This window comes from Lonchura striata, chromosome 32 (assembly GCF_046129695.1).
Source record: "Lonchura striata isolate bLonStr1 chromosome 32, bLonStr1.mat, whole genome shotgun sequence".
Lineage (NCBI taxonomy): Eukaryota > Metazoa > Chordata > Aves > Passeriformes > Estrildidae > Lonchura > Lonchura striata.
In genome coordinates, this window is record NC_134634.1 from 3,297,743 (window position 1) to 3,316,983 (window position 19,241).

Below are 19,241 nucleotides of genomic sequence, written 5' to 3' on the forward strand. Positions count from 1 at the left end.
AAGGCTCCCCATCAGGTGGCAGGTGTCTATTAACGTGACTCCCGTCACCGCTGCCCCCGCCCTGCCCTTGACCCGGGGCCGGCCCCGCAGACAGCTCCGTGTCACGCGTGACCCCCTTGGGTGACCTCAGCGCCGAGGTGGCCACGGCTCCCGGGATTTTGTGTGTCTGAGCATCATCTGGGTCCATTCTGCTGCCCTTCCCTCCCCTTCCCACACAGGGAAATTTCCCCACTGCTCCTGGATGACGGGAAGGGGACAGGTCCGTGCGGTGTCCCCGCCTCGCGGACGCGGTGGCACCCAGGAGCAGCGCTCCCCCCGGAGATTCCTCAGCACCTCCTGCTCCCACAGCTCCCCTCATCCCGGCCTCCAGAGCCAATTAATTCAGCAGGAACAAAATGAGGGAGGTGTTTGATCCAGCCAGACCAGTTCAGGGCTCTGGGGTGGCCGGTGTGGGTCGGTGCCGGCGCCGTGCTCGGGGAGCTGCGCGCTTCCCTCCGCGCTGGAAATACTTCCTCACCAAATAGCATTAAATATTCCTGAGCTGTGAACATCTTGGACTGATTTTATTTTCCATAAATAAACTTGTTGGGAGATATTTGGAGATGGGCCTAAGCTGCAGAGCTTGGAGTGGCTCCCAAATCTCGCTGCTGTTTGGGCTCGAGGGGTTGGTTCAGGATTGTTTCGAGCTTTATTTCGGTTTCATGGAGCTGGGATTAAAGAGTTGCCCTCAAACAGGACCCTCTCAGTGCTTTCCTAAAATCCCTGATCCCTCAAGTGCTGTTGATGGTGGGAAAGGGGATCACAGGTGTCCCCTCCCCTCCTGACATGGGTATAGGGTTATATCTGTAGGGGTGGGCATTTTGGAAGTGGCATTTCCAGTGGGATCAGCTGGATTCTTCCAGAGGTACCAAATCCCAGTTTATTGGGCTGGGACTGTTTTTCCCACATCACACCTGGGACCGTGGATGCTCCGTGTTTTTGGCATTGTGGGCTTGTGGGGCACAAATCTTTCCTCGTCACTCAGACCAAGCTGCCCCTTGCCCAGCTGGAGATGCCTCCAACCTATCCCAGCTCCTTGCTGGAAATTTGTTGCTTTCCAGATTGGACAAAGAAAAGCAGAAAAAGAGAGATTAAAAAAAAACCAAAAACGCAACACAACAAAACAAACCAAAACAAACAATGATGTTTATTTATTTTCCAACGGGGAAATGAAGTGGGAGAGCTGCAAGGACGTGTTTGCAAACCCGCTCCTCTCCTGGCACAGCTCATCCAGAGGAGGCCGGATGCGGATCCGTGGGGCAGCGAGGTTTCATTCCCGTCCTTTCCCGAGCGTTTCCCGCCTGTCCCTGCGCCTGATTAACAGTGACAAGGACAGGATTGCTCTTTTGGTGAGCGCACATGCTCCCCAAACCCCCGGCCATCCCTCAGCCTCGCCTTCCCTTCTTCTCCCTCAATCCCCAGGTTTATTCCGGAGGAAGAGGAGTCTAATCCGCCCTGTAAACTCTGTCACATCCTCGTTAATTTGGCCATGTCTCCTTCGGTCGCCTTAGGGAAGAATCTCATTTTTAACGAGGCTCCAGGAGGGGGGCAAGGGCTTCATTTTGACAGCTGAGGTGGGAAAGGTGCAGCGTCAGGGAATTTCCTCTCGGCTTCTCCCCAATTTCCTGGGGGATTAAAGCTGAGATGGGCTCTGGGTTTTTGGGAGGCCGCTGCTCCCCAATTTCCTGGGGGATTAAAGCTGAGATGGGCTCTTGAGTTTTTGGGAGGCTGCTGCTCCCCAATTTCCTGGGGGATTAAAGCTGAGATGGGCTCTTGAGTTTTTGGGAGGCTGCTGCTCCCCAATTTCCTGGGGGATTAAAGCTGAGATGGGCTCTGGGTTTTTTGGGAGGCCGCTGCTCCCCAATTTCCTGGGGGATTAAAGCTGAGATGGGCTCTGGGTTTTTGGGAGGCCGCTGCTCCCCAATTTCCTGGGGGATTAAAGCTGAGATGGGCTCTGGGTTTTTGGGAGGCCGCTGCTCCCCAATTTCCTGGGGGATTAAAGCTGAGATGGGCTCTGGGTTTTCCACATTTCCATGGGGTTGGCGCTGCCATCCCAGGACAGAGCCAGGTGTGGTGGCAGTGGCTGGAGCTGCCCCAGGGATGTGAGGAGCAGTGTGGGATTTCCTAAATCTTTACGTTTAAGCATAAAATCCTTAAAAAGAAACAAAAGCAACAATAAAATAAATAAAAGCAACTTCCAGCAGCTCAGGGCTGACACACACAAAGGCAGGGTCATGCTGCTGCTGCAAATTCCTGCAGGAAAAAGGGGTTCTGGAACACTCCGACACAGCAGGGTTGGAATGGTCACACTGGCGTTTCTAGGGCCAGGCATTTTCATTAAGGCAGCCCTGGCTAATTCTGGCCAATTCTGGTTTTTTTCCTCCCCCATTATTCCTAAATTTAAATATTTTGTGTTGAAATCTCATGTCATGATCTTATTTCCAAAGAATATTGTGATTATATTCCAAATAATCTTATATAAACGGCATTTATTTTTTAATTATATAATATATATAATTAATTTTTACATCTATTATGTATACTCCTAATATTTTATCTATATTATGTATTTTCCCAATATTCTAAATATATTATGTATGTGCTTTCCCGGTGTATTATATATAATATTTATATCCCCAACATATTAGATATAACACAGCTTTTCTATACATCTATTTTATATTCCATATATTTAATGCTGTCTCTGGCCCTGCATCCCGGAGTGTTTTTGTGCTCAGGGCAAGGATCCGTGGCTTTTCTGTGTAAGGTCAGTGGCTGATCCGCAGGGATCTCGCTCCATCCCGGGAGCTCTTCTAACCCATTCTAATGCAAATGTGCATTAGCTGATAATCGCAATGTTGAGTGGATTATTTCACCCCCAGACGAGCTGCTGCAAGGCACATTTTTATTTTCTTTCCCTTTTCATATATTAAACCAAAAGGGAAAAAAAAAAAAAAATCCAAACCAATCCGCCCTGCCACAAAGAAACCCATTTTGGGATTAGGATTGATCCCCGGGGATCCGGGCAGGAAGCAGGATCTCTCTTTTTCCCTCTCGAGGCCATAAATAAATGAAGACCCACGACCTGGTGACACCCTCTAACAGCTTTATGGCGTGTGCACCATAATTGCACCAGCAAACATTTGCGTTGTAATTAAAGCCAGGAGCCACCAAACCATGAGAAATTAATTAAAAGGAATCCTGGCTGTGGGAGCAGCATCCCAGCCCTCCTGCCTGTCCTGCTGAAATGCTGCTTCATCCTTTCTCTTCTCCCCCCCAAAAAAAATCCCACAGAAGGGGTTGATCCCCCTAAATGGGGATTTTTCCTCCCAGTCTCCTGGATGCTGGAGCACCCCCGACTGCTGGTGTTGATTTTGGTGGATTTGGGGAGTAGAGGGCTTGCCCTGGGTGTGTCCCAATGTCTACATGAGATGTGGGGTTTTTTTGGGAGCAGTCACATGTTGGGTGGATGGTTAAAGGCGCCGGGCTCAGCTGCTGCCAGGAGAAACGTGCGATAAATGCACATTTTTTTCCAGCAGAATTTGAATTTTGGGGTATAAACAAGGGAGATCAGCTCTGAGGAAGAGGACCCTGCCATGAAATCTCATTAAAGAATGTTTGGGGATAATGGGAGAAATCTACACTCATCTACCCCAGAAAGGGCTTTAGGGTTTTTTATGTTTGGGTATAAAAATGAAGGGAGATCAGCTCTTAGGAAGAGGACTCTGCCATGAGATCTCACTAAAAAATGTTTAGGGATAATGGGAGAAATCTACACCCAAAAAGGATTTTAGGGTTCTTTAGGGAAGGGCCATCCCACTGTGGGAATCTCGGAATGCTGCTGTGGCCTCAGCCTCTTTCCCAAACCCCCTCCCACCCCGGGAGCAGCTTTTGGCGTGACCCATCTTCCCAAAAAGCGGGATTTGGCTGGGAGCTGCCATCCCCTCCATCCTGCTCCAACCACGGGGCTCTCCACCCACGGGGGGATTCAATTCCCCCCGTGCTCCGGGAGCTTGGAGAAAGGAGCTGAACCCACCAAAACAAACCCTTTCCCTGCACGTGTGGCTGCTTCCCCCGGGAGAGGCTGAAAGAGAGACTGAAGCGCATGTGACAGATGTTAATCGCATCATTTAATGCACTCCTGGAAGGCACTTGGATGCAGGGATGGGGAGGAACAGGAGAATGGAACATTGTCTCCCGTTTCCGGCAGCATCCCCCGGGAATGGATAACCCCAGGATGCACAGCTCGCCCAGGGAGTGAGGGAGGTGGGAATGGCAGCGAGGAAATTCGGGAGTTTTCTGGTGAATGCGCTCGTTTTGGTACATGGGAGTGATGAAAAAAGGCAGAGGAATCGGTTTTGGTTGGTTTCCAAAGGGGTGTTTTGGGGGAAAGGTGGAGAGGGTGAAATAGGGATGGTGGGATCACTTCTGATCCACGGCCTGGAGCAAACGGATACAGGAGAGGGAAAATGGGGATTCGGGGATCCTGGCTGGCCCATGTGTGAGCATCCCTGGAGAAAACAGGGAATGCAGGAGAGGGGAAATAGGGATGGAGGGATCACACCTGATCCACACCTGAGCATCCCTGGAGAAAACAGGGAATGCAGGAGAGGGGAAATAGGGATGGGGGGATCACACCTGATCCACACCTGAGCATCCCTGGAGAAAACAGGGAATGCAGGAGAGGGGAAATAGGGATGGGGGGATCACACCTGATCCACATCTGAACATCCCTGGAGAAAACAGGGAATGCAGGAGAGGGGAAATAGGGATGGGGGGATCACACCTGATCCACACCTGAGCATCCCTGGAGAAAACAGGGAATGCAGGAGAGGGGAAATAGGGATGGAGGGATCTCACTTGACCCACATCTGAACATCCCTGGAGAAAACAGGGAATGCAGGAGAGGGGAAATAGGGATGGGGGGATCACACCTGATCCACACCTGAGCATCCCTGGAGAAAACAGGGAATGCAGGAGAGGGGAAATAGGGATGGAGGGATCTCACTTGACCCACATCTGAACATCCCTGGAGAAAACAGGGAATGCAGGAGAGGGGAAATAGGGATGGGGGGATCTCACTTGACCCACATCTGAACATCCCTGGAGAAAACAGTGGTACAGGAGAAGAGAAATAGGGGTGGTGGAATCATTCCTTATCCACACCTGAGCATCCCTGGAGAAAACAGGGAATGCAGGAGAGGGGAAATAGGGATGGGGGGATCACACCTGATCCACACCTGAACATCCTTAGACTAGAGCTGGATACAGGAGAGGGGGAAATAAGGATGGAGGGACCAGATCTGATCCACACCTGAACACCTCTGGACAAAACATGGATACAGGAGAAGGGAAATAGGGATGGAAGGATCACGTATGAGCCACACCTGAGCACCCCTGTACAGAATGAGGGATAAAGGAAGGAAAATTATTGTGTCAGGATCACTCCTGAGCCACACCTGAGAACCCCTGGAGCAAACACCTCCCGCTTGGCCTGAGGAACGATGAGACCCCACCCGATATCCACCGTGGGTGGGTTGCAGAGGGGAATTGCATTTCCAAGACAGGAGCAGCATCCCATGGGCTGCTTCCCTGATTGAATTCCCCCTTGGTGACCCGGGAAGGTAATTGGGGCTCAGGGGAGGCCGGGGCAGCTCGCACCCCCTGGAAATCAGCACCTCTGGCACCCCCCTGAGCCGGGCAGCACCTGAGGCGAGCTGCCTTCAAGGTGCCTAAAAGGTAATCAACTTATTGCCTAATCGATTTCTCAGTCATGAATTCCCCGTGCTCCATATGGCCCCCAATCAGAGCAATTATGGATTTAAATGGAGCTGGAATCCGTGGCGCAGAAAATGCCCGTTTTACAGGGAGCTTGGCCAGAGGTGAGGGACCTGTAACACCCCTGGTAATGAAAGCTCTTCACAGCTTGCCGTGTTCCACCCGGGAATAATTGCTGCAGCCTCTGATACGGATCCGGCTGCGTTAATGATGCCCTGCTCCTTTTCACAGGACTCATTTCAGCTTTCCCCCGTTTGTTTTTTTTTTTTTTTTTTGTGGTGGTTTTTTGTTGTTGTTGTTGTTTTATTATTATTTTTTAATTTTATTTTTTCCCCCCCCGGGATTTCAAAGCGCCGAGGCACGGTGGGAATTAACGCATTAACGCCGCTGTTGTGGGGCTCGGGGTATTTCCAAATGTCGTTCCCGGGATCCATTAACAAAGTGCCGGGGATCAGGAGCCTCGGGAAAGGGTGGCTGGAGGGGAATGGAGTGTGACACGGGTGTCATCCCGCTGTCCATCCCCTTTGGAATTTATTCGCCGTGACAGGGTGGATTTAGCAGAACAAAACATACATCAGGAATTAAAAAAAAAAAATTAAAAAAAAATAAATTTGGATTGGAAATAAAACTCCCATTAACTTCCAAATGAAAACCACATCCAAGGGAGACAGTTGGCTTCTCCTCTGAGTTTATTATTAAATATTTTACCAGGGAGGGAAGTTCTGAGCTGAGCATCTTCTCCCTCCTGTTCCTGGCAAGAGCAGTTTGTGTGGAGGGAGGGTGAGCTCTTGGTTCTTTTCCCGAAGCTCTTTCTGGGGGGAGCCGGGTGTGGATTCCTCCCATTATTCCTAGATTTAAACAGCTTTTTAATGAGATCCTGAGGCAGGGTCCTATTCCTAAGTAATATTGGGAATATATCTGTACTTGCAATATATCTCTGTCTATCTGGAATACAGTCTGTATTGCCATACAGCGCATATATAGGATATGCAAAGATTATATAGATAACACAAAGAGAATACATAGAGAATATACAGAGAATATAGTCTATATTTCCATGTAGAATATATTTTTAAAATCTAAAAATACGTATTAAAATATACAAAGATATCTATTCTATATGGAAATATAGAATAGATAGAATATTTATTCCAAATATATGATACATGATACATGATACATGATACATGATACGTGATACGTGATATATGATATATGATATATGATATATGATATATGATATATGATACATGATACATGATATATATTATACATGATACATGATACATGATACATGATACATGAGATATGATATATGATACACGGTATATGCTATATGCTATATTATACATTATATATTATATAGTATACATTATATATTATATAGTATACATTATATATTATATAGTATACATTATACATTATACATTATACATTATACATTATACATTATATATTATATATTATATATTATATATTATATATTATACTATATATTATACGTTATATATTATATATTATATATTATATATTATATATTATATACTATATACTATATATTATACGTTATATATTATAAATGGTAAATTATCTATTTATACTATTATATATCTATTGATAAGTGATTTTGTGTGGTGCGCAGGGGTGGGAGGAAGGCCCTGCCTGTTCCTTTGGATGCTCACAGCTCGGCAGCAGCACATCCCGAGTGCCGGGGGGGGATTCCAGCGGGTCCGTGCCACATCCCCAGGGACGGAGCCGGACCGAGCGCCTCCCGCCGCTCCCGAGACGCTTTCATTTCCTTTCCCCCAAATGGAACCGAGACCTTTATTCCTCTCCCGCTCCGGCGGAGGCTCCCAGGGGGCTCCGGGATTAATTTCCTGGGGTGACCCGGGCGCCCCGGCGGCCGCGGGGTCGCTGCGAAGGAGCTCGGGGCGCTCGGCGCTTCGGCCGGCGCGGAGATGGCATTTCCCGTTACCTCAATCCCGGAGCGGCCCCGCCGAGCTCAGATTCAATTACCGGCCCTGGCAGCGCCGTCCTTGGGGACAGCAGTGTCACCACCTCCCCGCGACCCCCCGGTGGCCTCGGGGGCGGCCTCGGGTCCCTGCGCGGAGGGGTCGGGGAGCGTTTGGGAATGCTCGATGAGCAGCGGGGTTGGAGGAAGGAGGATTTAGCCCTGTAAGGAATCAGGTGGATTTTCTCTTGGAGCAGAGCTGGTTTTGGTGGCCGTGGGGCGTGCGTGGCACCCTGAGGGTTGTCCCGTGTCCCCCTCGCCGCACAGGGCATGGGGCAGAGCCAGGCAGCTCCCATAGGGCACTATCCCTGTCTGGATGATTTTAAGGCTGATCCCAGTGGAGGAGGGGATGGGAGAGAGGCTGGGGAGAAGCCGGGGAGGCTCCTCTCAACACCAGGTGCTGCTGTGACACTCCTCACAACGACCACAGGGACATCTGCAGGGACAGTGGCCACGTTCCTGCACGCTCAGGTCACTTGGATTTCCCACAGGCAGGGTCTGTCCTCATCCCCAGGTCCTCCTCCCTCAGAATCACAGAATGGTTGAGCTTGGAAAAGGCCTCCAGGACTGCTGAGTCCAACCAGCGCCCCATCCCCACCTTGTCACATCCAGGCCTCCTTGGACACCTCCAGGATGGGGATCCAACCCTCCCTGGGCAGTTCCAGCTCCTGAGCTCCCTTTCCATGGGGAAATTCCTGCTGGTTCCACCCTGAGCCTGCCCTGCCCAGCCTGAGGCCGTTCCCTCTCCTCCTGTCCCTGGCAGGAGCTGTGCAGAGCCACAAGGTCCCCCCCGATCCCCCTTTTCTCCAGGCTGAGCCCCTTCCCATCTCCCTCAGGAACTCTCCAGCCCCTTCCCAGCTCCTCAGGAACTCTCCATTCCCTTCCCAGCTCCCTCAGGAACTCTCCAGCCCCTTCCCAGCTCCCTCAGGAACTCTCCAGCCCCTTCCCAGCTCCCTCAGGAACTCTCCAGCCCCTTCCCAGCTCCTCAGGAATTCTCCAGCCCCTCCCCAGCTCCCTCAGGAATTCTCCAGCCCCTTCCCAGCTCCCTCAGCCTCTCCTGGTGCTCCAGCCCCTCCCCAGCTCTGTTTTTCCATTTGGGACAGTTTGGGATGTGTGTGCTGGGTTTTTGGCACCATCCACTGCCCCGATCCCAGCGGGAAGCCAGAATTGTGACAATGGGATAATTCCACTTGTGCCAGAGCTTGTGAAAATGCTCTTTCTTTTCACAGAGCAGAATCTAATCCAGAAGAGAAGAAAACACTCATTATTTCATTTTCCCCAGCATTTTTGTGTGCTCTTGGGATTTTAACGGTATTAATTATTATTTAATTTGCACGTTGGCAATTCATTTGTGCTGAGCTATTCTGGTATTTGAGAGTCAGCGATGCTCAATCCCTTTTGCATCTCCATTCATGCTGCCTCTCTCCAGCCCTTCTTCCCAGGTATCCATGCATCCCTCAATCCCATCCACCTTTCTTGCAGGTCCTCATCCTGTCCCATCCAAAGCATCTCCTCATTGTCCACCTCCCCTTTATTTGATTTTCTTTATAATCTCCAATTACCAGACCCCAGCTGGGAAAATCTGAGCAGGAATCATCAGCTTGGAGTCACAGCGTGGAGGAGCTGGTGTCTGCTGGGTGTTCCTGGTGCAGAACCCCCATCTGTGGGGCCAGCATCCCATCCCACAGTCTCCATGGAAACATCCCTCTATGCCCTCTCAAGCATCCCTAAATCCCCATCCCTTCATTTCCATGTGAGGGTCCCTAAATCCCCATCCCTTCATTTCCATGTGAGGGTCCCTAAATCCTCATCCCTTCATTTCCATGTGAGGGTCCCTAAATCCCCATCCCTTCATTTCCATGTGAGGGTCCCTAAATCCCCATCCCTTCATTTCCATGTGAGGGTCCCTAAATCCCCATCCCTTCATTTCCATGTGAGGGTCCCTAAATCCCCATCCCTTCATTTCCATGTGAGGGTCCCTAAATCCCCATCCCTCCATCTCTGTGAGCATCTCTCAATTCCCCTCTCTCCATTCCACACATTCCACAACTTTCTTCCATCCACATTCCATTCCGTTCTTCCATTCACAGCATCCTTCCAGGCCTCCATCCCCATGAGAGAATCCCTCCATCTCCACACAAAGCATCCTCCATTCCTGCTCCTCCAGCTCCTCATGAGCATCGCTCCATGTCCACAGAAGCATCCCTCCATTTCCATTGGGCATCCCTCCATTCCCATCCCTCCACGTGAGGATTCCTCCATTCCCATCCCTCCATGTGAGGATTCCTCTATTCCCATGTCTTCATCTCCATATGAGATTCCTCCATTCCCTTCCCTCCATTTCCATGTGAGATTCCTCCATTCCCATCCCACCATTTCCGTGTGAGATTCCTTCATTCCCATCCCTCCATGTGATAATTCCTCCATTCCTATTCCTCAATCTCCATCTGAGGATTCCTCCATTCCCATCCCTCCATTTCCATCTGAGGATTCCTCCATTCCCATCCCTCCATTTCAGTGTGAGATTCCTCCATTCCCATCCCTCCATTTCAGTGTGAGATTCCTCCATTCCCATCCCTCCATTTCAGTGTGAGATTCCTCCATTCCCATCCCTCCATTTCCATGTGAGATTCCTCCATTCCCATCCCTCCATTTCCATGTGAGATTCCTTCATTCCCATCCCTCCATGTGAGGATTCCTCCATTCCCATCCCACCATTTCTGTGTGAGATTCCTCCATTCCCATCCCTCCATGTGAGGATTCCTCCATTCCCATCCCTCCATCTCCACAGGAGCATCCCTCCTTTTCCACATGAACACCCTTTCATCTTCTCCATTTCCGTGTGCACATCTATTCCTCCCAGGTGAGGCTCCCTCCATTCCCCTCCATTCCCGTCCTTCCAGCTCCACAGGAGCATCCCCCCATCCTCAACCCCCCCATTTCTGTCTGAGCATCCTTTGATCCCATGGAAAAACCTCTTCATCCCCATCTCTCCATTTCTGTGTGTGCATCCCTCCATCCCATTCCAGCCTCCCTCCATCCCGTTCCAGCTTCTCTCCATCCCATTCCAGCTTCTCTCCATCCCGTTCCAGCTTCCCTCCATCCCATTCCAGCCTCCCTCCATCCCATTCCAGCCTCCCTCCATCCCATTCCAGCCTCCCTCCATCCCATTCCAGCTTCTCTCCATCCCATTCCAGCCTCTCTCCACCCCATTCCAGCTTCTCTCCATCCCATTCCAGCTTCTCTCCATCCCATTCCAGCCTCCCTCCATCCCATTCCAGCCTCCCTCCATCCCATTCCAGCTTCTCTCCATCCCATTCCAGCCTCCCTCCATCCCATTCCAGCCTCCCTCCATTCCATTCCAGCCTCCCTCCATCCCATTCCAGCCTCCCTCCATCCCATTCCAGCTTCTCTCCATCCCATTCCAGCCTCCCTCCATCCCATTCCAGCTTCTCTCCACCCCATTCCAGCCTCTCTCCATCCCATTCCAGCCTCGCTCCATCCCATTCCAGCCTCCCTCCATCCCATTCCAGCTTCTCTCCATCCCATTCCAGCTTCTCTCCATCCCATTCCAGCCTCCCTCCATCCCATTCCAGCCTCCCTCCATCCCGTTCCAGCCTCCCTCCATCCCCAGCCGAGCCCCCCTCCATCCTCATCCTCACATTTCCATTCCAGCCTCCCTCCATCCCATCGAGCTCCCTCCATCCCCCTCCATCCCCGCCACTTCCCCAGATAATGAGAGCGAGTTTAAAAAACTTAAAGCCTCTTCCTGCCCGCGGTGAGTGACACAAATGGAGTTCATATTTAATCATCTGTTAACTCGTTGTCTATTATAGCTCTTTAATAGCACCAGAGATATTCTTAATGAAGCATGATTTAAGGTATTTACAGCTCTAGGACCGACAGACATCACTCACAGTGTGCAGGTAATGAGGCGTAAAACAGCTCTGGAAACCGTAAAAATGGGAGAGAGAGAGCGAGGAGGGAGAGAAAGCAGGCGAGGAGTTCGGAGCTGAATTGTTCCAGGGTTTGTTTTAAAATGTTTAGGCATTTAAAGTCATTTCAGCTTCGCAGAGGTGTCTGGTAGCACCGAGTTCAGCAATTCCCAGCGCTGAGAACCCCTGCCTTGCCAGGAGGGGTCTGGCCCCCCGATGCTGCCGAGCTGAGACATCTCAGGAATCATGGGAGGGAGCAGGGAAAAAGCTTTTGAGGGTCCCCAAGGGCCTCGTGGGTGCATGGGAGCAAAACCTGGAATTTCTGGGTGCAGTTTCCCCTTTGTTTTCCCGCTTGGTGTCACAACGACCTTTGCTCACGGAGGGGACACCATGACCCTTCCCTTTGCTCGCTTGCAAATGCCACCCCCGTGCAACGCTTTTTATTTTCTTATTTTTTTCCCCCCCAGAAAAAAAAAAAAAAATTAAAAAAAACCCCATCAGAACCCAAGCCAAGTTTTGCAAAATAATTTGTGACGGAGGTGCCATTCTGCATCAAAATATTGTGTAGAAAATGTCAAATGTCACCCATCCATGTGTCCCCCCGCGTGATAGTAATTGGGATGGAAGGCTGCGCTCTGCCGCTGCAGCCGCTGGCCGCCGCCTCCTCCTCCTCCTCCTCCTCCTCCTCCTCCTCCTCCTCCCACTCCGCTCGGGAGATTTGTCGCTTCCCGAGCCCGTCCCGGCCGCGGTGTCCCCAGCCCGGGGACGAGTGCGTGCTGCTCATTAGGCTGCAGCGGTGATAAACAGCTCCTGGGCAAAAGGGGGGCACGGCTTGGGCAGCTCTCGGGGTGCTGATTCCCTCCTGGATCTGGGACATGTGGCCCCCATTCCTCAGTGTTTTCCCCTCGAGGATTTTGGTGGAATTCCCTCGATTTGAGGAACCCAAAGCAGAGCCACAGTGGGGTGGCTGATTGAGAAGTAACAGCCTGTTGCTGCCCTCCCTCCCCAAAAGTGCTTCAGAGGCACTGACAGCTGCATTTCCAGCACCGTGGACCCTTTGGAATATTTATCCCACTTTCTGCCTCGTTCTGTTGGGTGTGTTTTATTGCTGCTATAAGGCAAAACAAACTGTTCCTTCAGAGCAAATAATCCATTCCTTAAAGCACCCCAAGCCCTTAATCTGGGAACAGACCCTTCGCACACACTCCTTAACCATCCCGGATGAATCAATCCTCATTAGGACATTAGGCTGCATAAATATTTGGCCGGTGAAGGAGCCCCAAGGGAGAGCAGAGCGATGGGGAGAGTTGCAGTTGGAAATTCAATGAAGTTCCCCTCTGCAGCGAGAGCCAGGCCTGGGAGAGTTGGGTCAAGCCTTCAGCTGGTGCCACTTGTCCCCTTGGGCAAGTCCTGCGGAGCAGGGTTAATTTTGCTGACCTATTTTTTTTTTTTTTGCCCACGGAAGCGGCGAGGTGCAGGTGGAAAAGGAGGAGGTGAAATCCCGCGGCTCTCAGCAGCTCCTTCCCCAAGCCACAACACAACTCGGTCGCAAACAATTTCTTTGCCGCCGAGGAAGGAGCTGGAATTTCTCTCTGGCGAGGCAGCAGCAGCAGAATTGTGAAGCTGGTGCCTGTTATAGAAACTTTTTAGTACTGGGGACAAGCCAAGAAAGAAAAAGCCCAGATTGGTCTCAAATCTCAGCTGGTGCTGGCGGCGCTTCCACCTCCGACTCCTGCACTGGTGGGACGTGAGCTGGACCCCCCAAGCATCTCTGATGATGTTTCCCAGTGTTCTGGGTACTCTTCCCAGCTCCCTGCCCAGCCAGGAGCTCCCGCCCTGCTCTGGAAGGTGGTTTTGGGGTAGATTGAGGTTTTTTTGGTTTGGAATTGCATCAACCCAGCTCTTCCCTGGCTCCATCCCCCGTCCCATCTCCACAGCAGTGGGACCAGCCTGGATCATCTCATGCCATCAAAATCCTTCGCAGCAGGATAATCCAGGCTGGGGCAATGCCAGGCTGCAGCTCCCGGGGAGGTGAAAGGTTTTTTGGCTCCGATTCCATCACAACCTGTCTGTGATTTCTGTGATTTCCTTCAGCACCCAGGGAAATCCCTTAGGAGCTGTCAAGGATGTGGTGGCAATGGGGCAGCTGGAAATTTCACCTCATTCCTTGAGTGCTGAGGGGCTGGAGCAGGGAGCAGCCCGTGCTGCGGGTGTGCACGGACACGGAACAGCTCTGAGGGACGGGTGAGCTGGGAGGATCCACACTGGATCCATCCAAACCCGTTCATTCCCCATGCTGGGACGCGGGCACCGGGCTGGGCCTGGCTGGGGTTTGGCCCAGTTTTGGGCTGGAATCCTTACGGCAAAGCTGGGCACCATCCACCTCCCCTTCAGTGAATAAAGCACATTTTAATCCATTTCTCCTCCGTGCCCCGGATAAACGGGTGCCAACGGGTTGGACGCACCAACACGGACACCCCAGGGCTCATCCAGCTCCATGCCCAGCCCAAGCCGGGTATCCCTGGCAGGGGCAGAGCTCTGGGGCCGCCCCGGCGCTGCCGAAAATGCCGGAGCACTGCATGTGTGCTGCTCCCATGTGCGCTGGTTTCCAAGGAAACCGCTCGCTCTACATGTGTGTCGCTTAACACCCTATTTGCTTTCATTTGGATAAGTCTTTAATTCCTGTGCAGCCCCGGCTCCGCGGGATCTGTTGAGCTCCATGTGCATCTTCAGCGCACAAAATCCCTCTCCTGCCCGCCTGCCTCTTGGAAAAAGTCGCTGCCTGCTCGGAGCCAGTTTTCCTAAACCTGTGCCTAATTGGAGCAGCTAATGCTTTCTGCAGGAATAAGTGGATATTTCGCTGCTGCTTCCCCTCTAGGAACAATTAGCAGGGAAAACACGGAATGCAGGGCTCTGGTCGCCTGCCACCCGTGTCGGGTGGAGGAGCAGGGCGAGGACGGCCCTTCCCGGGGATGTGGGGGGCAAAGCTGGGTGGTGCAGCTGGGTTCGAGTCCTTGGCAAGGCAGCAGCTCCTGTCAATGGTTAAATGTCGATTTTAAAGTGCCCTCGGGTGAGGAGGCAGGGAAGGGTGGCCGTGGGAGGGTGACCCAGTTGGTGTCACACATCAGCCTGGCTCCAGCGAGAGCTCAGAGCCCCTTCCGAGGCCTAAAAGGGATCCAGGAGAGCTGGAGAGGGGCTGGGGACAAGGGATGGAGGGACAGGACGCAGGGAATGGCTCCCACTGCCACAGAGATGGGATATCGGGAAGGAATTCCTGCCTGGGAGGGTGGGGAGGGGCTGGGATGGAATTCCCAGAGGAGCTGTGGCTGCCCCTGGATCCCTGGAAGTGTCCAAGGTCACCTTGGAGCATCCTGGGACAGTGGGAGGTGTGCCTGCCCAGGGGATGGAATTCAAGTCCTCTTCCCACCCAAACCATTCCAGGATTCCACACTCTGGATCCTGCACTCCAGCGGCTCCTCTGTGTCCTGGGCCAAGCAGGAATGAGTGACAAAACTTTGGGGCTGCTTTTTTCCCCCCCAAAATTTTCATCCGCAGCATCCCAAAGCGGCTTTTTCTTCCCTTTCTCCCTTCCTCCCTCCCCTTTGCACAGCAAGATGCCTCCTGTTCTTGTGCACCAGAGGAATTTTCTGATTTAAAGCCACTTTTCCTCCTCTCCCAAAATCCCTGGGGCTGGCTCCTGCTTGCAAAGCCGAGCAGCTCCCGAGTCACTCGGGGCTGGCTCCCGTCTGCAGCCCTGACAGCAGCTAATGCTGTTAGCCTGTGTCGAGGAGGGATTTCAGCATACAAAACCCCCAAAATCACCACACTTGGGCTGCTCTGCCCTTTGCCAGCAGCTCAAAAACATCCTCGCCGTGTTTGGGGTGCCCGGCACTGCCCAGGGATGTCTCACAGGGGGTTTTGGGGTGGCTCTGGGGGCTGCGGCAGCCTTGGGAGCGGCGCGGGATGAGCAGCCCGGATTAACTCGGCTCGGCTCGGGCTTTGCTATCTTTAGGTGGAAGGTGAGGGATTGTGGCTCTTAGGCAGGTGAGGAGAGAGAAAAATCCCCCGGGGCCAGCCCGGCTCAGGGCACTGACCCCAGCTCCTGTCCCCACCGGGGTCTGGCCCTGCCGTGCGCTGTCACCTTTCTAGGCCACAATCTGTCCCCAATTCCAAGCCTGCTGTTAGCTTCACTTGCACTCTATTCTCGTGTTTGCTGTTATTTTTTAACACTTTTTTTTTCTCCCTCCCCATTTTTTTTCCTTTTTTTTTTTATATTTTTTTAATAATTTTTTTTTTTTTTTGCATAAAAACACTATCCTCTCCCCAGAGCCTGCCTGGAGCGAAGGCATGGTCTGTACAACTGCAATTATTTCGAAGAACAGATGGAGTGAGGAGCAGAAAGTCTGTTAATAGTAATAGAAATGCTACATGTTAACCTGGACAGCACACGATGACAGTCCCATGACTACACGTTCTGTTCCCACCAGCTGGGCTCCGAGCGGAGCCGAGAGATTCAGAAACGCCGAGCTCGGCTCCGCACCCTCCCCAAAGTTAGAGCTCAAATTCCTTCACACTTCCAGCGCAGGGTTTTTGGGTTGTCGGGCTTCTTCTCCCCCTCCCCTCCTCCTCCTCTTCTTCCTTCCTATTAAACGCTGTTAAGGAATTTTGCTGCTTCTTCCCCCTATTTTTTTTTTTTTGTTGTTGTTTTTTTGGGTTTTTTTTCAGCCGGCTGCAGCTGGGAGCGTGGTGGGGATGGTGGTGGTGGCTCAGCCTCGAGGTCCTGACCTTCAGCCTCGCGTGGTGACGCCACCACAGCCCCTTTCCCACGCTCACATCTGCAGGCTCCTCGTAATTCCCCCACCCTGGATGATGCCAGGGATTTATGGAACCGGGCAGAGGCCGGGCGGAGCGGTCTGAAAGAATTTGGGATTTTCTCTGCAAGATGAATAGGTTGAAATCCACATTTTCGGGTTAAAAATGGCGCTCCCTGCAGAGGTGGGGTCTTCAAGAGGTTTATGAGGAGGTGGGATGCCAAGGTGGGATGCCAAGGTGGGATGCCAAGGGACGAGGGCACAGGCTTTGGCATCACCCCAGGAGGTTTTTGCCTCTTTACCCCGGCCAGAGGTTGGGAAACGGAGCAAAAATATTGAGCCAGCCCCAGGAGCCTCGCTGTGCCAATCCCTGCCCGGCTTCACGGGGCAGGGGAGGCAGCCACAGAGCTCCAGAGAATTCCAGTGGGAATTGCAGGGCTAAATCCCAGGGCTGTTGGTCACAGCCCAGCCCTGGCACGGCTGGCACCCTGACGGACCCACCTGGGGGTTTTATTGGGATACAGATCCCTTAATCCGCGAGCTTGCGGGATAATCTGCTGCCTGAGGTGCTGCCAAATCCCTGGAGATCAGCAGGTTTTCCCTCCAGAGGTCACTTCCAACCCAGCTCCATCCTCTGCCGACCAAAATATCCACGTGGGCTCTGTGCTGGCGGCACCTTTGGGTGCTGGGCACCCTCAGTGGGGACCTGGGGTGGGCTGTGAGGTCAAACCAGTGTGATCCATAAATCCCAGCGCTCTTTGCCCAATTCCATCACCCAGGAGAGGTACCTGACCCCCAGGTGCTGCTTGCTGCAGCATCCCGGGAACACATTTTGGTTATTTTGGTTATTTTGGGGTAGAATTTGGCTGCCCACAGCCACCCTCATGGAGGATGGGATACCCAGCTTGTCCCAAACCAAGTCTGGATCCCCAAAAATTCCAGAGTGGCTGCAATGCTGCGCCTCAGTGGGATGTGGTGAGAAGCAGAGGGAATTCTCCTTGCTGCCTTTTCTTTGGAGGAGGCAAAACCTACGTTTTTCCTCTGGAAAGGTTTGGGATTAAATCACTGTTACGGTTTGATACTGGTATAATGTCAGTGTCTTGATGAAAATGTAATCTTTTAATTGAATGTTGCGGAACGTGATTGAGAATAGAGTTAAGTGGGTTAAAGCTTAATAATAAAGGAAAAAAAAACCTTTATTAAGTTATTATTTTTATTATATAGAATAATAATTCTATATAATACGAAGAAGAAAGAAAGAAAAAAGGAAAAATAAGAAAAAAGAAGGTACAAAGGATGATCATGCTCAGTTTGTGGCATCCCTTGGTGCTCATTCCTTGCTCACCTCTGGGGTGATACCAGAGTGCTCCTGCTGGGAAAGAGTGGAAAAATGTGGATTTGGGAGCTTTTTGAGCATCCTCCTCTCCTCTCTTGCAGAACAAGAAATACGTCCTGGTGATGGTGGACCCCGACTCTCCCAACAGAGCCAACCCCCGGCACCGTTTCTGGAGGCACTGGCTGGTCAGCGACATCCTGGTGAGTCCCTGGAGTCCTGGAGATTCCATGGAATCCTGGAGATTCCATGACATCCTGGTGAATCCATGACATCCTGGTGAGTCCATGGAATCGTGGTGATTCCCTGGCATCCTGGTGATTCCATAACATCCTGGTGATTCCATGGAATCCTGGTGATTCCATGACGTCCTGGTGAATCCATGACATCCTGGTGAGTCCATGGAATCCTGGTGATTCCCTGGCATCCTGGTGAATCCATGGAATCCTGGTGATTCCCTGGCATCCTGGTGAATCCATGGAATCCTGGTGATTCCCTGGCATCCTGGTGAATCCATGGAATTCTGGTGAATCCATTCATCCTGGTGATTCCATGACATCCTGGTGAGTCCATGGAATCGTGGTGATTCCATATCATCCTGGTGATTCCATGGCATCCTGGTGATTCCATGGAATCCTGGTGAGTCCCTGGAGTCCTGGTGAGTCCATGACATCCTGGTGAATCCATGACATCCTGGTGAATCCATGGAATCATGGTGAATCCATGGAATCCTGGTGATTCCCTGGCATCCTGGTGATTCCATGGAATCCTGGTGAATCCATGGAATCGTGGTGATTCCCTGGCATCCTGGTGATTCCATGACATCCTGGTGATTCCATGGCATCCTGGTGATTCCATGACATCCTGGTGAGTCCATGACATCCTGGTGAATCCATGGAATCCTGGTGATTCCCTGGCATCCTGGTGATTCCATGGAATCCTGGTGAATCCATGACATCCTGGTGATTCCATGACATCCTGGTGAGTCCATGACATCCTGGTGAATCCATGGAATCCTGGTGAATCCATGACATCCTGGTGATTCCATGGAATCCTGGTGATTCCATAACATCCTGGTGAATCCATGACATCCTGGTGAGTCCATGGAATCCTGGTGATTCCATATCATCCTGGTGATTCCATGGAATCCTGGTGAGTCCATGACATCCTGGTGATTCCCTGGCATCCTGGTGATTCCATGGCATCCTGGGGATTCCATGGCATCCTGGTGAATCCATTCATCCTGGTGATTCCATAACATCCTGGTGATTCCATGGAATCCTGGTGAATCCATGACATCCTGGTGATTCCATAACATCCTGGTGATTCCATGG

At 51.6% G+C, this 19,241-nt stretch overlaps 1 protein-coding gene across 1 annotated transcript in view; it reads left to right on the forward strand.

Moving 5' to 3' along the window:
* The window catches only part of PEBP4 (phosphatidylethanolamine binding protein 4), a 93,162-nt gene that overhangs the window by 27,279 nt on the left and 46,642 nt on the right, over window positions 1-19,241 (forward strand). Inside the window, exon 4 of the mRNA XM_077789246.1 lies at window positions 18,012-18,110. Coding sequence (XP_077645372.1) covers window positions 18,012-18,110 — 99 coding nt within the window. The remainder of the gene's footprint in view (window positions 1-18,011; window positions 18,111-19,241) is intronic.